This window comes from Pseudopipra pipra, chromosome 2, assembly GCF_036250125.1.
Source record: "Pseudopipra pipra isolate bDixPip1 chromosome 2, bDixPip1.hap1, whole genome shotgun sequence".
Lineage (NCBI taxonomy): Eukaryota > Metazoa > Chordata > Aves > Passeriformes > Pipridae > Pseudopipra > Pseudopipra pipra.
In genome coordinates, this window is record NC_087550.1 from 93,377,400 (window position 1) to 93,391,789 (window position 14,390).

Consider the following 14,390-nt stretch of genomic DNA (forward strand, 5'->3'; position numbering starts at 1 on the left):
ACATATGCAATAAATCATACGACCCTTCCTCACACCTGCAGAAAAGGGTTGGGTAAGCAGCTGAACCTTGCAGAGTGTCCCAAAGGTCATCGTCTCAACCTCAGGCTCTCGTGCAGCACAGCAGTGAAAGCAGGTGTCCTGCACACCTCCTCTTGTTCTCCCTAGTGTGACACTGTGCCTTTTTGATTCGACATAGTTCCTTTGGCATGCTTCACAGCATCATGGCCTCTCATGCACTTGTCGATTTTATTTATCTAGGAAAAAAAAATAAAATCAATTATCTGTAGCTCCTCTACAGCTCTCTAAAGGACTAGGACAAGATGCGCTGATAGACTCAACGGATAACCCAGTCTAAGCAGCACGCCATTTTATCAGGCATGAAAGCAAAGAGATGTAGGTATACAGTTTTGTGTTTTCTATAGTTATATCTAACTTCTGCAATCCCTTTTTTAGCGTCTGAAACTAAACATCCTCTTGATACTTAAATTCTGAATGTTATTGTGTCTCCTGACCAGCACAGATATCACAAGCTGAAATCTCAGATACCTGCTGAAACAGCACTGATAATTTGTTTGATTCTGAACAAATTTTAATCCTATATAATTTATTTTCATGTTTGTTCTCTTTTCACAACCTGTTCTCCTCCCCCACTGCTACTGAGTCCTGTTATTCTGGATTATATGTGGCAAAAGAATGGAATGGCAGATGGGGCTGCTCCATATTTAATGCCTTCAGGGAGAAGAACAACACAGGGGCGTGCAGAGCACATGTGTGGTCCAACAGCAGTTTGTCAAGGCAAACCCTCAGAAATGTGGAAAGCTAGTGCCCCAAGAATGACTCTTCTGGTGCAAGAAAGCTCACTATTGTCTTATGAATTTATGAAGCATTCAATCTGACATTCTGTAAATCAGAGATTTTGCTGAGAATGCTGAGGAAGATTTGGAAGAGAAGGCAAGTGAAAAGGGATAGCATCAGCTCTCCTGTTTCTCAAGTTCTGGGAGGTGATACTGTGGATGGGCACTAACAGTACAAAAACTAGATCATGGCTATACTGAATCTTAGAAGCTGTACTTCAGTGTGATCTGTGCACACGTTTGCAGAGAGTAACACACTTTGTATAATGACCTGCTTTATTATGTTCATATATCCTTTGTCCCCGGGTGGTATTGTGTTGTTTAGTGATCATCACAAAATCTGTCTTTTGCCTTAAAAGCAGTGATTTGGCTGGTGAAACTGGGTAATGCAGAACCCTGTGCAACCCGTACAGATAGAAGACCTGTTCCCTTTCCAAAATACTCTTCTCCAACCTTCAAAGCAGTCTCACTGTAAACAGAGCTTTTCCTGGACCTCAGTCTGCTCTGTCTGTCTAGCTTCACTTGCTGGAAAAAAAGAAAGGGACTTAGCTTCTGGGCCAGTCTCGAGAGGATTACATGTATTTGTCCCTTAGATGAACAGTAGTAGAAAGGAAAGAAAGGCATATGTCTGCTGCACCACACATTGGTATTTTCAACAGCTGAGATTGATTACGTGTGAGCCTGCAGAGCTGAACTGCTGCTGTGGCGTCTGTCTGAGCAGAAGCGGAAAAGCTCTGTGAGGAGCCCATGCCCTGGGGTGTGCATAGGGAAGTTAGTTTGGTGTCTGGACATGTCTGAACTGTCTCTAGAGTGTACACAAACAGCAGCAGTCTCAGACAGCGGGCAGGAACCACGAATATGCGGCGAACAGTTAGTGCATCCTGGGACAGCGCGGCATAACCGAGCAGCCCTCTTCTTCCAAGTAAGAGCTGCAGTCTGCATCAAAAAAGAGTATCATACAGGCCCTTTATTAACTAGGGGGTGCGTGCTCTTGTCTTCGTCGCTGCTGATCTGCAATTATCACTTCAGTTGGCTGATAAGGTAGCCGATGACGGCCGCCGCAAGGCAGACCCACCGAGCCAGTGCCCCTGCTGCCGCAGAGGAGCCCGGCGGGACGCGCACAGGGCGCCCGCGGGAGCGCGGCTTTGGAACAGCGCTACGCTTTCTGTGCCCTCTGCAGTGACACCTGCCGTCGGCGCCGTGCGTGTGGATGGATTTCAAACGCTGGTTTTTACAAAGAGCTCTGACAATTTTGCATGTAGGTCTTTTGAAGACCCAAAAGATCGACCTGCTGGCCAGTTAACTTCAACTGGATATTCCAAATAAACCTGCTTTCGTGTTCTTCTGACATCGTCCTTATAACAAAACTAATATTAACATTACCAATTTTACTGTTTCATGCTGACTAGCAGCAGCAGGAGGTTTGTAACACAGCTTACCAATAAGTTGCCATGTCAGACAGACAAAAAGTCTCTGTGCGATCAAATCTGAGCTCTGACTTGCTTTAGTGTTGTTGTGCTCTCCACAGCAGAGAATATTATATTCAGATCCTCGTGCTTGTTTTACCAAATGTCGTGTCGCAGCATTTGTTTTACTTGTCCCATTTCTGCTCTGGTACTCTTGTGTTCTCAGGTTGCAGTTGTTCAGCTGCATCTTCTGAAGATAGCGCGGATAGAAATATAATCTAGAGAGCTCACCAGGAGCCATGTCTCCCAACAGTCTATAATTTGTTCTTACCATGCAGACATATTACCTCATTTTTTAAATTAAATTACATTATACAAGGCCAACTTGGGTTTAGACATGAGAAATTCAGAGTTTGCTGATTATTTGCTCTTTCCATCATTTCCAGCTGAGAGCTGTATTTTTAAAAATGCTATTTTTTTTCTGGACAACTTTGCCCATTTCCAAACAATGATTAATTTATACTTAAAATGGAATAGGGGATTAAAATGAGAGAAAATTTACGATTACCAGATGCACACAATATATTAGCTGAGCCAATACTTATTAACATAGATAGTTCCCTTATTATATTAATTTTACATGAAGATATGTGGAGTCTGTCATCTGGAATTATAACTACATTGACATACAACACAACACACAGAGTCACTTCTGACAAGCCTCCGGATTTCCCCAACTCCATTCTGCAACGAGCCCTGGGCACCCAGTAGCCTCCTCCCTATGCCCTGCTTTCCATGTAGAAGTAGGCAACATGTAGGGCTCACATGTGAGCAATGCTGCAATCCCAAGTAAACACCACTACCTGGCCTATAGTGTATTTTCTCCTACTTACCTAACCTTTTAGAGTCAACACCAGTGCAACACAGGTAATGAGTATGAGCTAGATAAATGCACTGGTGGTGTTGCATTGTCGTCGTTAAAGGATGGCTACAGCTCCCTATAACAAAGGGCCTGACACAGTAACAGCAGATGCAGATTGACAACTCTGAGCTGAGGCTGAATGTGTGGCAGTACTCCTGCCTCCCATATGCAGGGTAGTCTGTAATTACACAGCCACAGACTTCCTTTTTTTTCCCAACAGATTCAGGTGTTGTGAAGCTCTCCCATGATAAACATGACTACTTTTCTCTTAATGCAAATATAACTAGGCACCTGGAATCCTAAGTGCCCCAAACTGAATTTAGACACCTCACATTATATTAGACAAGTCAGGAAAATTTACAATTTTCAACTAACACTGATTTTTTAAGTATTAGCTCATGTAACATCTGTTGTTGAAATTCCTTCTCTGTTCAGTGAAGTGGATTGTGATGTTTTTTATCTTAACTGTTTGATAAACAGCTTTGTCTGGTTTCTCTTGTGCTTCTGTCCAGCAGAGGAAGCAACTGGCAAATGAAATGAACCGACACAGTTTCCTGGACTGGATTCTGATTTGTTTGCTTATTTGATCACATATTTAGTTGTCTCTTAGCGTCTCTATAAGGCAGTACAATAATCCTTGCCATGCAGTTCTGTAAGAAACTAAGGGAAAATTTCATTTCTTCATATTACCAGCACCTCATTTTGGAGAAAGATATTGTTAAACATGACTATTAGAAGACTTAAACAAAGATTATGCCCCTGTTATTACACTCTCTCCCTCATAAAGCAATAGTGATAGCTGTAATCATAATCCAGTGAATTCCAATCTTCATGAGAAAAGCTATTATTTCTAAATTAGCTGGAATATATATCTGAAAATAGTTCACTATTTTTTCTTATACTGAGAATAAGAGTTTTCTGACTTTTAAATTGCATATTGGCATAAGAAGGATAATAAAGACTTCTTTCTTCAATAGGTTTAAGAAACCTGAATAATCTGTTTATAACAAATATATGCTGCTGGTGTGTCTTCTAGAGAAGTGCTGAGTACATATCCCTGTCTTTAAATAGAAAGCAGTCAAAGGATAATTGCAGCATTTATAAACACTGAGAGCATTCCAAGTAGGAAGGAAAGATGGTTCTGTGGTTCAAGCATAAGAAAAAGAGAATATTTGGGTTACATTCCTCGACTGGACAGATATTTCCTTTATAACCTTGGGTAAAATGCTTCATCTGTGCTTGTCTACGTTCCATATTTTATTCTGTATAAAATGGGGATTCTAACCTTTTCTGCCTCGGAGAATACTAAAAATATTTGTGCAGGGACAGACATCCTGAGATGGAAGGTGTTATCTGACTTATTATAAATGAAAACACAGGATATGGCTACACAGGCTCTCAGTTAAGAGCTGATCTAATCACCCAGGGGAAAACCAAGAAATAAAGCCAACAAACCTCATTCTCAAAGGTTCCAGTTACTACCTGATTGTATCTCTTGTGTGTATTTATGTCTGCCTCTGGGAGCCTGATTCTCCTAGAATATGCTTTTAACTGCTCCAGATTTTCAGGAGGGAGGAAGTGTTGGGATTAGTTTCTAATCCAGCAGATATTATATTTAAGAAATCTTTGAACAGTACAACACAAAAGAAGTTACCTACAGAAAAAACTACTGTTCCTCAGGACAATGAAATGCTCCTGCAGGTAGGAACCAAACGAGAGACCTAAGAATTGGCAAATTTTTGCAGCTCCAGTGCTGCTCCTTTTGTCTAGAGTCCCTCTATTGCTAGCAGTTCAGCAGTGGTAATAATGAGCTGTACTTGGAAATTCTATAGCTTCCTCTAATCTGAGCATCTGGGAGCAAGTAATGTAGGTTTGAATTCACCAACATTTACAAGCCTAAACCCCAACAATATTTTTTAACAGCTATGGGGGCACATACTCATACATCCCTTTATAAATTCAGGCCCTAAAAGTCACATTATTAGATCAATTTATTGCACCTCTTAGCTTAACAGAGTATGGTAGTTTTTTAACCAGGCATAGAAAAATGATTCAATAAAAGGGATATTAAACATCAGGCTAGAATGTGGCAAAGAGAAACACTAGGAATTGTTCTTATTTTCCTAAGAAGGCTATAGATTGAAGTTTTTTTATATCTTTCCTTACAAATATATAGTAATATATACAAACTACTAATAGTGTGAATGAAATCAGTCATCTTCAAGAATTGTAATGGAAAAAAAGCTCAGGCTGATATGAAGTGGACTTTAGGAGATGGATGATCAGCTTCATGAATATGAAGAGTTCACTAAAGTGAATAGCAATTTTTCTTCCAATATTTGTAGAAAGATGAAGCTTAAGATGTATTCTTGAGGCAATATTGTTGCCTTGTTACCTTGACAGTCATTTTTGTCTGGAAGTATGGTACACATTGTTATGAAGTGACTAATTGCTATACTCAAAATAAACCTGCAGGAAAGAAAATGAAAATGTTTCCTTCTTTTTTTAAAACTGTTTACCCTATACATTTAACACAACGAGAGACAGAGCTAGTACATAATTTTCTTGACTAGTTCATTGGAAAGGAAAAAAATGAGCATCAGGATAAACTCTCCAAACACTGAGAGGAGAGCAGAAAAATCAATAAAGATTTTAAAAAGCATAACAGAGCAAAATCTTCAGACTGACTCGTTGAAGAGTACACTGCCAGAAGACTGCCTAAATATAGTTAGTTCAAATACAATCATAAGATTACATTTGCTTATCAGTTTATGAATATTTTTGTCATTTAAAACAAAAGCACAGGGAGAATTAGTTCCTCCTTTGCCAACTGGTTGCTGTCTCTTCCTCCCTGTGATGTAAGGAAAAACTCTGAGGCTTTCAGCTCGCACAGACGTGAGGGTTGCTATTGGAGTGAGAAATATGTGCCTGAGGAAATGAGGAAACAAAGTAAGGTTATTAAAATAATACTTTAAAAGCCCCAATCCCAATGTTATTGCTTTATTAGAAAAATTAGATAAAACAACACTACCAAAAAAAAAAAAAAGAAAAAAACCCAAACCAAAAAATCCAATTATTTTGTTATTTCTGCTTACACAGTATTGCAATGCTTTGTAGAGCTTTATTATTGACTTCTGATGTATTGAATGAGTTATATTTGCCTAGTGATATTTATAAATCAATTTATAGAAATGATTTCCTTACAAATATATTAGTACATCTTTTTTGATTGGGTTTTTAATGCCATTTTTTGATTCAATGTCTTATTTTGATAGGTTCCCGCCACACACCTTGGTCTAGGGCTGAGAAAGATCAAAAGCCTTTGCTCTAAAATACTGAAGCCAGATATGGTCAAAAGTCCTATTGAAAAGCTGATGTTCTGTTCAAAATGAAACATATACTTGTAAACATTAACTCTGTTTTATTACAGAGCTTCATTCCAGGCTCCCTTCCAAAATTATTGCTCCACTTTTTAAAATTAAATAGTTGTTATCAAGTGGCTTTAACTTTCAAAAATATTTTGACAGTATTTTAGGGAGTTTTGACAAAGTAGAAGTGTTCTTGCAAAACATTTTCGTGGAATCACTTTCTGGCAGAAGATGATTTGATGTGATTTCTTTACTGAAGTTCCATATATGTAACATGACTGATCCAACAGACAACATGGGAACTAAGGAAGTGTCAGGCAGTTTTACTGAGCTTGTTAGAATGCCTGTTCGCTGGGTGCAGCTATACTGTTCTTTAGAATTATGTATAATGCTGTCCACTCTTGTGTGATCAAGATCATTTAATACTGAGTGGGCTTCAGTGTGCATGTGTCTGTGCATCTTCATGTTGGAAAGGAATCCTGTTTATGACTAAGAAGTACTGGAGTGGTAAAAATGAAACTTAGCAGACAGCCAAGGCACTACCAGAAAAAAGACAACTGTTCTGAGATGCAAAACATTAATACTACTTACAGTTTATATGATAGCTAGTATTATTAATCTAGATAGCTAGTATTATTCATCTAGCTCCTGCCCCTCTACTCAGCCCTAGTTAGGCCACATCTGGAACACCATGCACAGTTCTGGGCTCCTCAGTCCAACGGGGACATAGAGCTCCTGGTGCGGGTCCAGCGGAGGACAACAAAGATGATGAGGGGACTGGAACATCTCTCTTATGAGGAAAAGCTGAGGGAGCTGGGCCTGTTCAGCCTTGAGAAGAGACGACAGAGAGGGGACCTCATCAATGTTTGTAAGTATCTGAAGGGAGGGTGTCTAAGGATGGAGCCAGGCTCTTCCAGGTGGTGCCAAGCAATAGGACAAGAGGCAATGGGCAAAACCTGGAACACAGGAAGTTCCACTGGAACATGAGGAAGAACTTCTTTACTGTGCATGACCAAGCACTGGAACAGGTTGTTTGGAGAGGTTGTGGAGTCTCCCTCACTGGACATATCCAGGAACCATCTGGACACAGTCCTGTCCAATGTGCTCTAGGATGAACTTGTTGAGCATGACCCACTGTGGTCCCTTCCAACCTTACCCATCCTGTGATTCTGTGATCTAAAATTGTTATTTTATTGTAAATATTGAAAAAAAATCCAAAATAAAAAAATGAAAATGTCCTTATTTTGCCCTTATATATTTTAAATCATAGTTTCTGGCATCTCTTAAGTATTGGGAAACAGAGTTTCTTTTTTGATACATGCACCAATTCAGTAGACTTTCTGTAGGTATATGGCATTATGGAGCACACTTCAGGCTCCTCAGTCAACAAAAGAACAGCTGAAGTGAAGAGTTTTGAAAATGGAGAGGTGGTAGTATTATTGCAAGTCCCAACAAGTAGGCAGCAATGCAGAACTAACACATGCAGGAGGATTAAACTGGATCAAACTCCCTCTTCATCTGAGCCCCACTTGTGCACAAGGACAACATCTGTCTGAACGGAAGTCACAGAGCATCAACCTAAAACATACGGCCTTTCAAAAATTATATCTGTGGGCACCTTTAACAACCTTTTATTGCTACAGACTGAGCATAGCAGGGCTCTAGGCCATTATGGGGTTGCCTGTGTGGAAAATATATGCTTAGGTACAGAAGCCAAGTGGTGCTGGAGCCAGAAGAGACCCAGCTGCTGTACCTTGAGGGCTGCCATATGCTAAGTAAGGCATAGACAGTATCCTTCACTGTCTCCAGCCACTATAATTCTTGACATTGGTTATATGACACCTAAAAAAAGTCTGTCTAGCACAGAGAAATGCTGGAGCTGTTAGCATGATTCTTTACTGACTTTCGAATGCCTCATGAACAGCTAGAGCTATCTATGGTATAGTGCCCTGTAGGCATAACCAAAAAGGAGTTCAGAAAACCAGAGCAATTAACCCTTAGGTTTTTTTGTAAGGGTAAGAATCTTCTCTTAGCATTATTGCTTAGATTTAGGCAGCTTAAGACTAAAAGGGACTATGATGCCCTCCAGACTGATCTTGTGGAGAATATAAACACAACTCAGTAGCTCCTGTGTCAGTTTGCATCTGGTCACTAGGCCTGTAATGGAAGCCTGATGTAAAATGTTTTAGATATGGAGAAAGTGCCATGCTTTTAAACCTCTCTCTCTCTGGATTGAATATCCTTATTGAATTAAACCCACCACTTTTTTTCTAGCCTTATTTTGGCAAGCTTCAGCTTCCATCTCCTGCTGGATCTCATTGCACGTTCTTCTGTTATAATGCTATTTGCTATCAGAAATATGATCTTTAAGTAGCAGTTCTGAACACAAGTCTCTTTAACCTCCTATGGATGAACCGATTTCTTTGTAAGACACTGTCAGGCACACATTTAACCAGGCTAACTGATGAACTTTCTGTATTATGAAAATCAGAACAGCAACTAATTTTTTTAATTGTCCAATGCTGAGAGACCAAGCAGCAAGAGGAACTAAGCTTACAGATATACAGTAAGAAAATAGTTTATATTTTTTCTTTCTTGTTTTTCAGTGAGATTTTTAAGATGATTTAAGCTATCATAGCTGTACTGTATAATAAGCTGCATGTGCTAGCAACCTGCCTTATCGGAATTAGCATTTTCAAACACGATTGCAGGATTAATTCTTTCCATTAAGGAAAAAGCAAGGAGATCTGTGAGCCGTAAAACTAATGAAACTTAAGTTTCTGTTACTTCCCATGAATTTGCATCCCTCCTGTCTCTTTCTGACTACTTTCTGCATTATTTCCAGAGTTCTCTGTCCCTTACACCTTTAGTTTCTGCATCATCCATCAATCAGGCTGGGCAAGAAGTAGCTGGTACCGTAGGCAGCTCAGAGCTAAGGTATATACCCACCAGTGCAGGGTGTGCATACTGGTCAGCTGGTTTCCTAATAGCAAACACAATTGGGAGAACTAAGTTCTCATTACCCTTCTTTTCAAGGGGGCACTGACTAGGGCCTTAGTACTCACAGCCACTGAATTCCATAAAACTTTTATTAATATTCTTAAGAACTCTATCCTTACGCTAAATTTGTTTAAAATTGGTGAAAAGATCCAACAGTTGTGAGGAGACACGGACACATAGAGTAACTGCATTAGGAATGCAGTTACTTAGGAAAAAGAGGCTATAAATGAGAGAATACATTCCCAGTAGTGTAACAGAATGGTTGGCTATTACAGTACTTCAGAAGCATAACATAGGATGTGGTTGTGCTGAAATAGAAAAGCTTAGGTTCATAAATGTGCTTCTGCTTGCAGGAGGCGTGAATGAACACATTTCAATGGCATGTTCTCATTGTGCTGCTCCATAATGTGTTCTGATTTCAGAATGGTGACACAATTGCCACAGTTAAAATGACTAGCATGACCAGAAAGACTTAGTCATAACCACTTAAAAGCAGTAACAGGATATTTGTGAGTGACTGGATTCCCTTGGAATGTAAAGGTTCTGTAAAGGAACACCACTTCCAGATATAATTGACAAAGTTCTGGGGCTCTTTGTTTGATTTTTTTTTTTTCTCATGTGAGCAATCATATTTGCTACTTGATAGATTGACACCTTCCATGATGGAATCTAAATCCTAAGTGACCGTCAGCAGTGGTGAGTCACTGGGTCTTTGTAGGGCAACTGTGTTTGCTTTGGATGGAAAATGGAAGAGAAATTCTGTTGCTCAGTACAAAGAAAAAAGTCACACCATCTTTGAAGTCTTTTTTCAGGACTATTGGAGACGCAGCTTACAATCTCCCTTATTCACCTGGGATAAAGTTCTGATAACTTTATTAGTTTTGGGTCCTCTCTTACCTCTCAAAAGAAGGTATGACTAAGATTTGAAGAGTTATAAAGTAAGTAACAAGACTATGATGGTTCTACTACAGTATTCCAAGTAACAACTCATACATTCCCAATGTGTTTCAGTTATTGGCTTGCCATTGTGATTTGTTTCTAGCAGTAATGCTAGTGATGAGCTGTTGTTTACATCTATAATGTTCCCATAATGAAAGAACGCATGTATGTGCCCATAGAAGGCACACACACAAAATTGTAGCTGCACAGAGATAATGAAGCCAACAGGGGCTGCCAGAAAGCCATGTGTTGCACAGCAGGAATTAATTTGTTCACAGCCAGTGGTGCACCAGGGCCACCTGGCTGCTGCTGCAGTGTCTCAAATCATCTCTTACGGGACAGAGTAGAGATGGATTACACAGAGCTCCAGCACCACAGGAAGAATAATTATTCCCTAAGTATGTATTTTGGGCAGACATAGCAAGAATTTACTGAAGAGATGGAAGACAGACAACTTGGAACATCAGTGTCTGTGTTAGGGGGTGACAAGCCTGAGGAGCAGGTCAGGATGAGGAGCACAGGCTGTGCTGCCCACACTGCCCGGTGGCTGGAGCCCCAGGGACTGGGGACACTCAGGTGCATGGCTGAGCAGTGTGGGGAGATGTGGCTTGAGGATCTTCAAAATTTTTCCAGATCTGCACTGATTCGTAACTACTTTTGTGTGGAAAAGCCACCAACACGCCTCGACTCCCCAGGGCAGCAAATCACAGGAAGTGCAGCCACTTCACGGCTTGTTCTGCTCTGAGGGGGATGTTCAGTTACTTCTACAGAGTTGGGGGGGAAAAACCTTATATACTTAAGAGATTTTTAAATTTAGTAGGCAAATTTCTAGTAAAAATGCATAATAAGAAGCTGAAAACAAACATCCATCTTTAACCTTTTCTGTAGTTAGCTAGATGTGAATGATGTGGATGTGAAATACAAGGTACCAATGTAATTGAGTGAAATTTAATAACAGAAAGGAGTTGAGGTTCGACGGTCTAATGGTGGTTTGTTCTCTGAGTTTGTATTTCAGAATTTTTGCTCTACCTGGCTGTGATAAACAAAGTCTCGAGTTTCTATAAGTTTTGAATAATAATTTATTATATGGTAAAAGCAAATTCAGCGCTGGGTGATCAGGGAGGGGTTTCAACAACTCCCAACGCTGTCACCCCCAAAGAAGAAAGCTGTTCTACATTTATTTCCAACTAATTCATGAATATTCATTATACATAAGCATAAACATTACATATGGTTAAGTCAGACATTCAACAGATGTTTGCTTGTTATCTATACAAAGTTATAAATTTTTAAGAAAGGTGCTATTATCAAGCTAACTAAACAAAATTCCTTCACTATAAATCTTACACAAGGTAAAAGGGAGGTAACTTGTTTTATCTCTTTATAGGGGCCCAATTAAGTTTTACGATTTGTTTTTCTTTTCTCTCTCCAGGTCATATTGACCTTACACTGTTTTCTCTTAATTAGCCCGAATCATTTTCTCAGTTTATCACACGGGCTGTGTTCTTTCTCAGCACTTTTGTGGTGTTATGTTTATGAGGAAGCTATGGCTTCAGGAGGAGCTGAAGGGTTCTGTTTCTATAATGTCTGTCTGATAAAAGTGCACTTAGGGCTTACCTGGGCTTACTCTGCATCCGTGTCTACACTGTGCAATCCCATGCCTCAAGTCCTCTGAAAACTCTCCATCAAAGATTGTTTTCTCTTCTGCCCGTGATGGCCTTAGAAGGCCTCCGCCTTCTCCACTTGTTAAAGATTTATGTTGAAGTGAATTTTTGCTTTGATGGAATGTGACATCAGAGTTTCTGAGGCACAGGTGAGAGGGCGTTTTCCAAGAACGGAAAGATGTTGCAGAACGGGAACGTTCCACCTCCATCCTGGGGAATTCGGGGGACGTTCCTGGGCGGTGCCTGCCCCGGAACCGCCGCGCGGAGCGCTCCGGGCGCGCGGGGCATTGTGGGCGCTGTGGCCGCCGCTGCGGCGTTCGGCGGGTCCCGTTAAAATGGCGCCGTAGGCGGCGGCAGGAACGGGAGGTGTTGCTGGGTCCTTGCGCTGCCGAGCGGGCGGCGCGTCCTCGCCTCTCTCCCTACTTCCCTCCGCCGTTCCGCCGTGTCCCTGGCCCTGCCGCCCCCTCCCTCTGCCCCGCACCTCCTCCTGCCTCCCGCGCGGCGATGGCGACTCCGGACCAAAAATCTCCCAACGTTCTGCTGCAGAACCTCTGCTGCCGCATCCTGGGCAAGAGCGAAGGTAACGGCGTCCCCCCGCCATTCCCGCGCCGGCGGCGCTCGGAGCCCGCGGGCGGGGGCGGGAACTGCCCTGGCGGGGCTGGAGCGGTGCCAGCCCTCTCTCCCACTCGGCGGGGAGGGTCGGCGCCCGCCCGGCCCCGGGGGAGGCAGCTCGGGCGGTGCAGAGATGCCGGCCGGGCACGGCAGCGGCCCCGTGAGCCGGCGCCCTCCGGCGAGAGGCGGCTTGCGGCGGCTTCGTGTCCTCCTCCTCCTCCTCCTCCTCCTCCTCCTCCTCCCCCGGAGCGCTTGGCCGGCTGCTCGGGGCGCTGTCCTCCTCGGGGAGCGGGGCACCCCTGCCCGGCGGTGTGGGGCGAAACGGGGCTCGTGTGCACGGGGAGGAACCTCCGCCGGTGGCTGTTCGAGTGGAGGCACTGGCGTGCGCCAGGTCCTCTACAGGTCCTCTGTGTCATGATGCTGCTGTGGTCCTCCAGCAAGGAAATGAATCTCTTGCCTGTGTTGACTCCCTTGCAGTCAGGGCAAAGACTGTTTTTAGTAAGCAGTCAGAGGGTGGAAAGGAGGAGGTGCATCTACTGAGTCTCTTTTTTAAGCTGCTGTTTTTATAAACATTGCTCACTAGACAAATTCATGCAAAAGCTTCTATTATGTCGGTTTTCTTGTATGAGAGATGACTGTCTCCCTCATTAGCAGTAGCTGTCAAGTCTCTTATGTATTTTCTCCCTCCATGCCACTCTCTTCTGACAAGTCCCTCTGGTTACCTTTAGCTATTTCCATGGCAGTAACTAATAATCTTGAGCATTGATCTATTGTAAAGAATTAGGTTCCAAATGACTGAAATGTGACCTATGTTTGAATTACTGCTATCTTAGAAATCTAGAAAGTGAGTAGCAAGGTACAAATATACCTGTCTGTCTCTCAAACTTTGTTTCTGTCTACTGCAGACAGCACAACCTGATCTCACACCCCATCCCTGTCTCTGAGCTAGAAAGATAGGATTTTAATGGATGAACTGTTTGATGGATGGGGAACCAGTAGGATGACCACATCTAAAGAGTTGTAGTCAATATCTTGGTGTCAAAACAAAGATCAGTAGAAAGTAGTGTACCTCAAGGGTATTGGGACTGATGCTGATCACTTTGTCCATAGCATAGACAGTGTGATTGAGTATGCCCTCAGAAGATCTGCAGGTACCACCAAGCTGAGCAGTTCAGCTGATATGCTGGAGGAAAGAGTTGCCATGCAAACCTTGAGAGACTTGAGGAGTGGGCCCGTGTGAACTTCAAGGTTCAAAAAAGCCAAGTGCAAGATCCTGCACCTGGGTCCAGGCAATTCCCAATGTCAGTGCAGACTGGGGAATGAATGGAGCAAGAGCAGCTCTGCAGAGAAAGACTTGGGGAACTAATGAAAAATTTGATGTGAGCCGGCAGTGTGGATCCTACAAATCCAACTATATCCCGACTCCTTAAAAAGAAGCATGGACAGCAGGTTGAGGGAGGTGATTCTCCTGTCTCCAGTCTGCTTTTGTGAGACCCCATCTGCAGTCCTGTGTTCGGCTCTGGGGTCCTCAGTAGAAGAAGGAGGACTGTGAAAATGGTCAGAGGGATGGAACACCTCTCCTACAGAGAAGGTCTGAGAAGGTTGGGGTTGTTCAGCCTGAAGAA

At 42.3% G+C, this 14,390-nt stretch overlaps 1 protein-coding gene and 1 long non-coding RNA gene across 2 annotated transcripts in view; one reads left to right on the top strand and one right to left on the bottom strand.

Moving 5' to 3' along the window:
• LOC135410124 (uncharacterized) overlaps positions 1-12,310 on the bottom strand; it is a 30,130-nt gene extending 17,820 nt beyond the window's left edge. The window contains exons 1-2 of the long non-coding RNA XR_010428526.1: positions 12,107-12,310; positions 36-254 (exon numbers count right to left, since the gene is read on the bottom strand). This is a non-coding gene — a long non-coding RNA (uncharacterized LOC135410124). The remainder of the gene's footprint in view (positions 1-35; positions 255-12,106) is intronic.
• A 289-nt stretch (positions 12,311-12,599) lies between these two features.
• The window catches only part of TUBGCP3 (tubulin gamma complex component 3), a 49,038-nt gene continuing 47,247 nt past the window's right edge, over positions 12,600-14,390 (top strand). Inside the window, exon 1 of the mRNA XM_064646485.1 lies at positions 12,600-12,733. Coding sequence (XP_064502555.1) covers positions 12,658-12,733 — 76 coding nt within the window. The 5' untranslated portion in view covers positions 12,600-12,657. The remainder of the gene's footprint in view (positions 12,734-14,390) is intronic.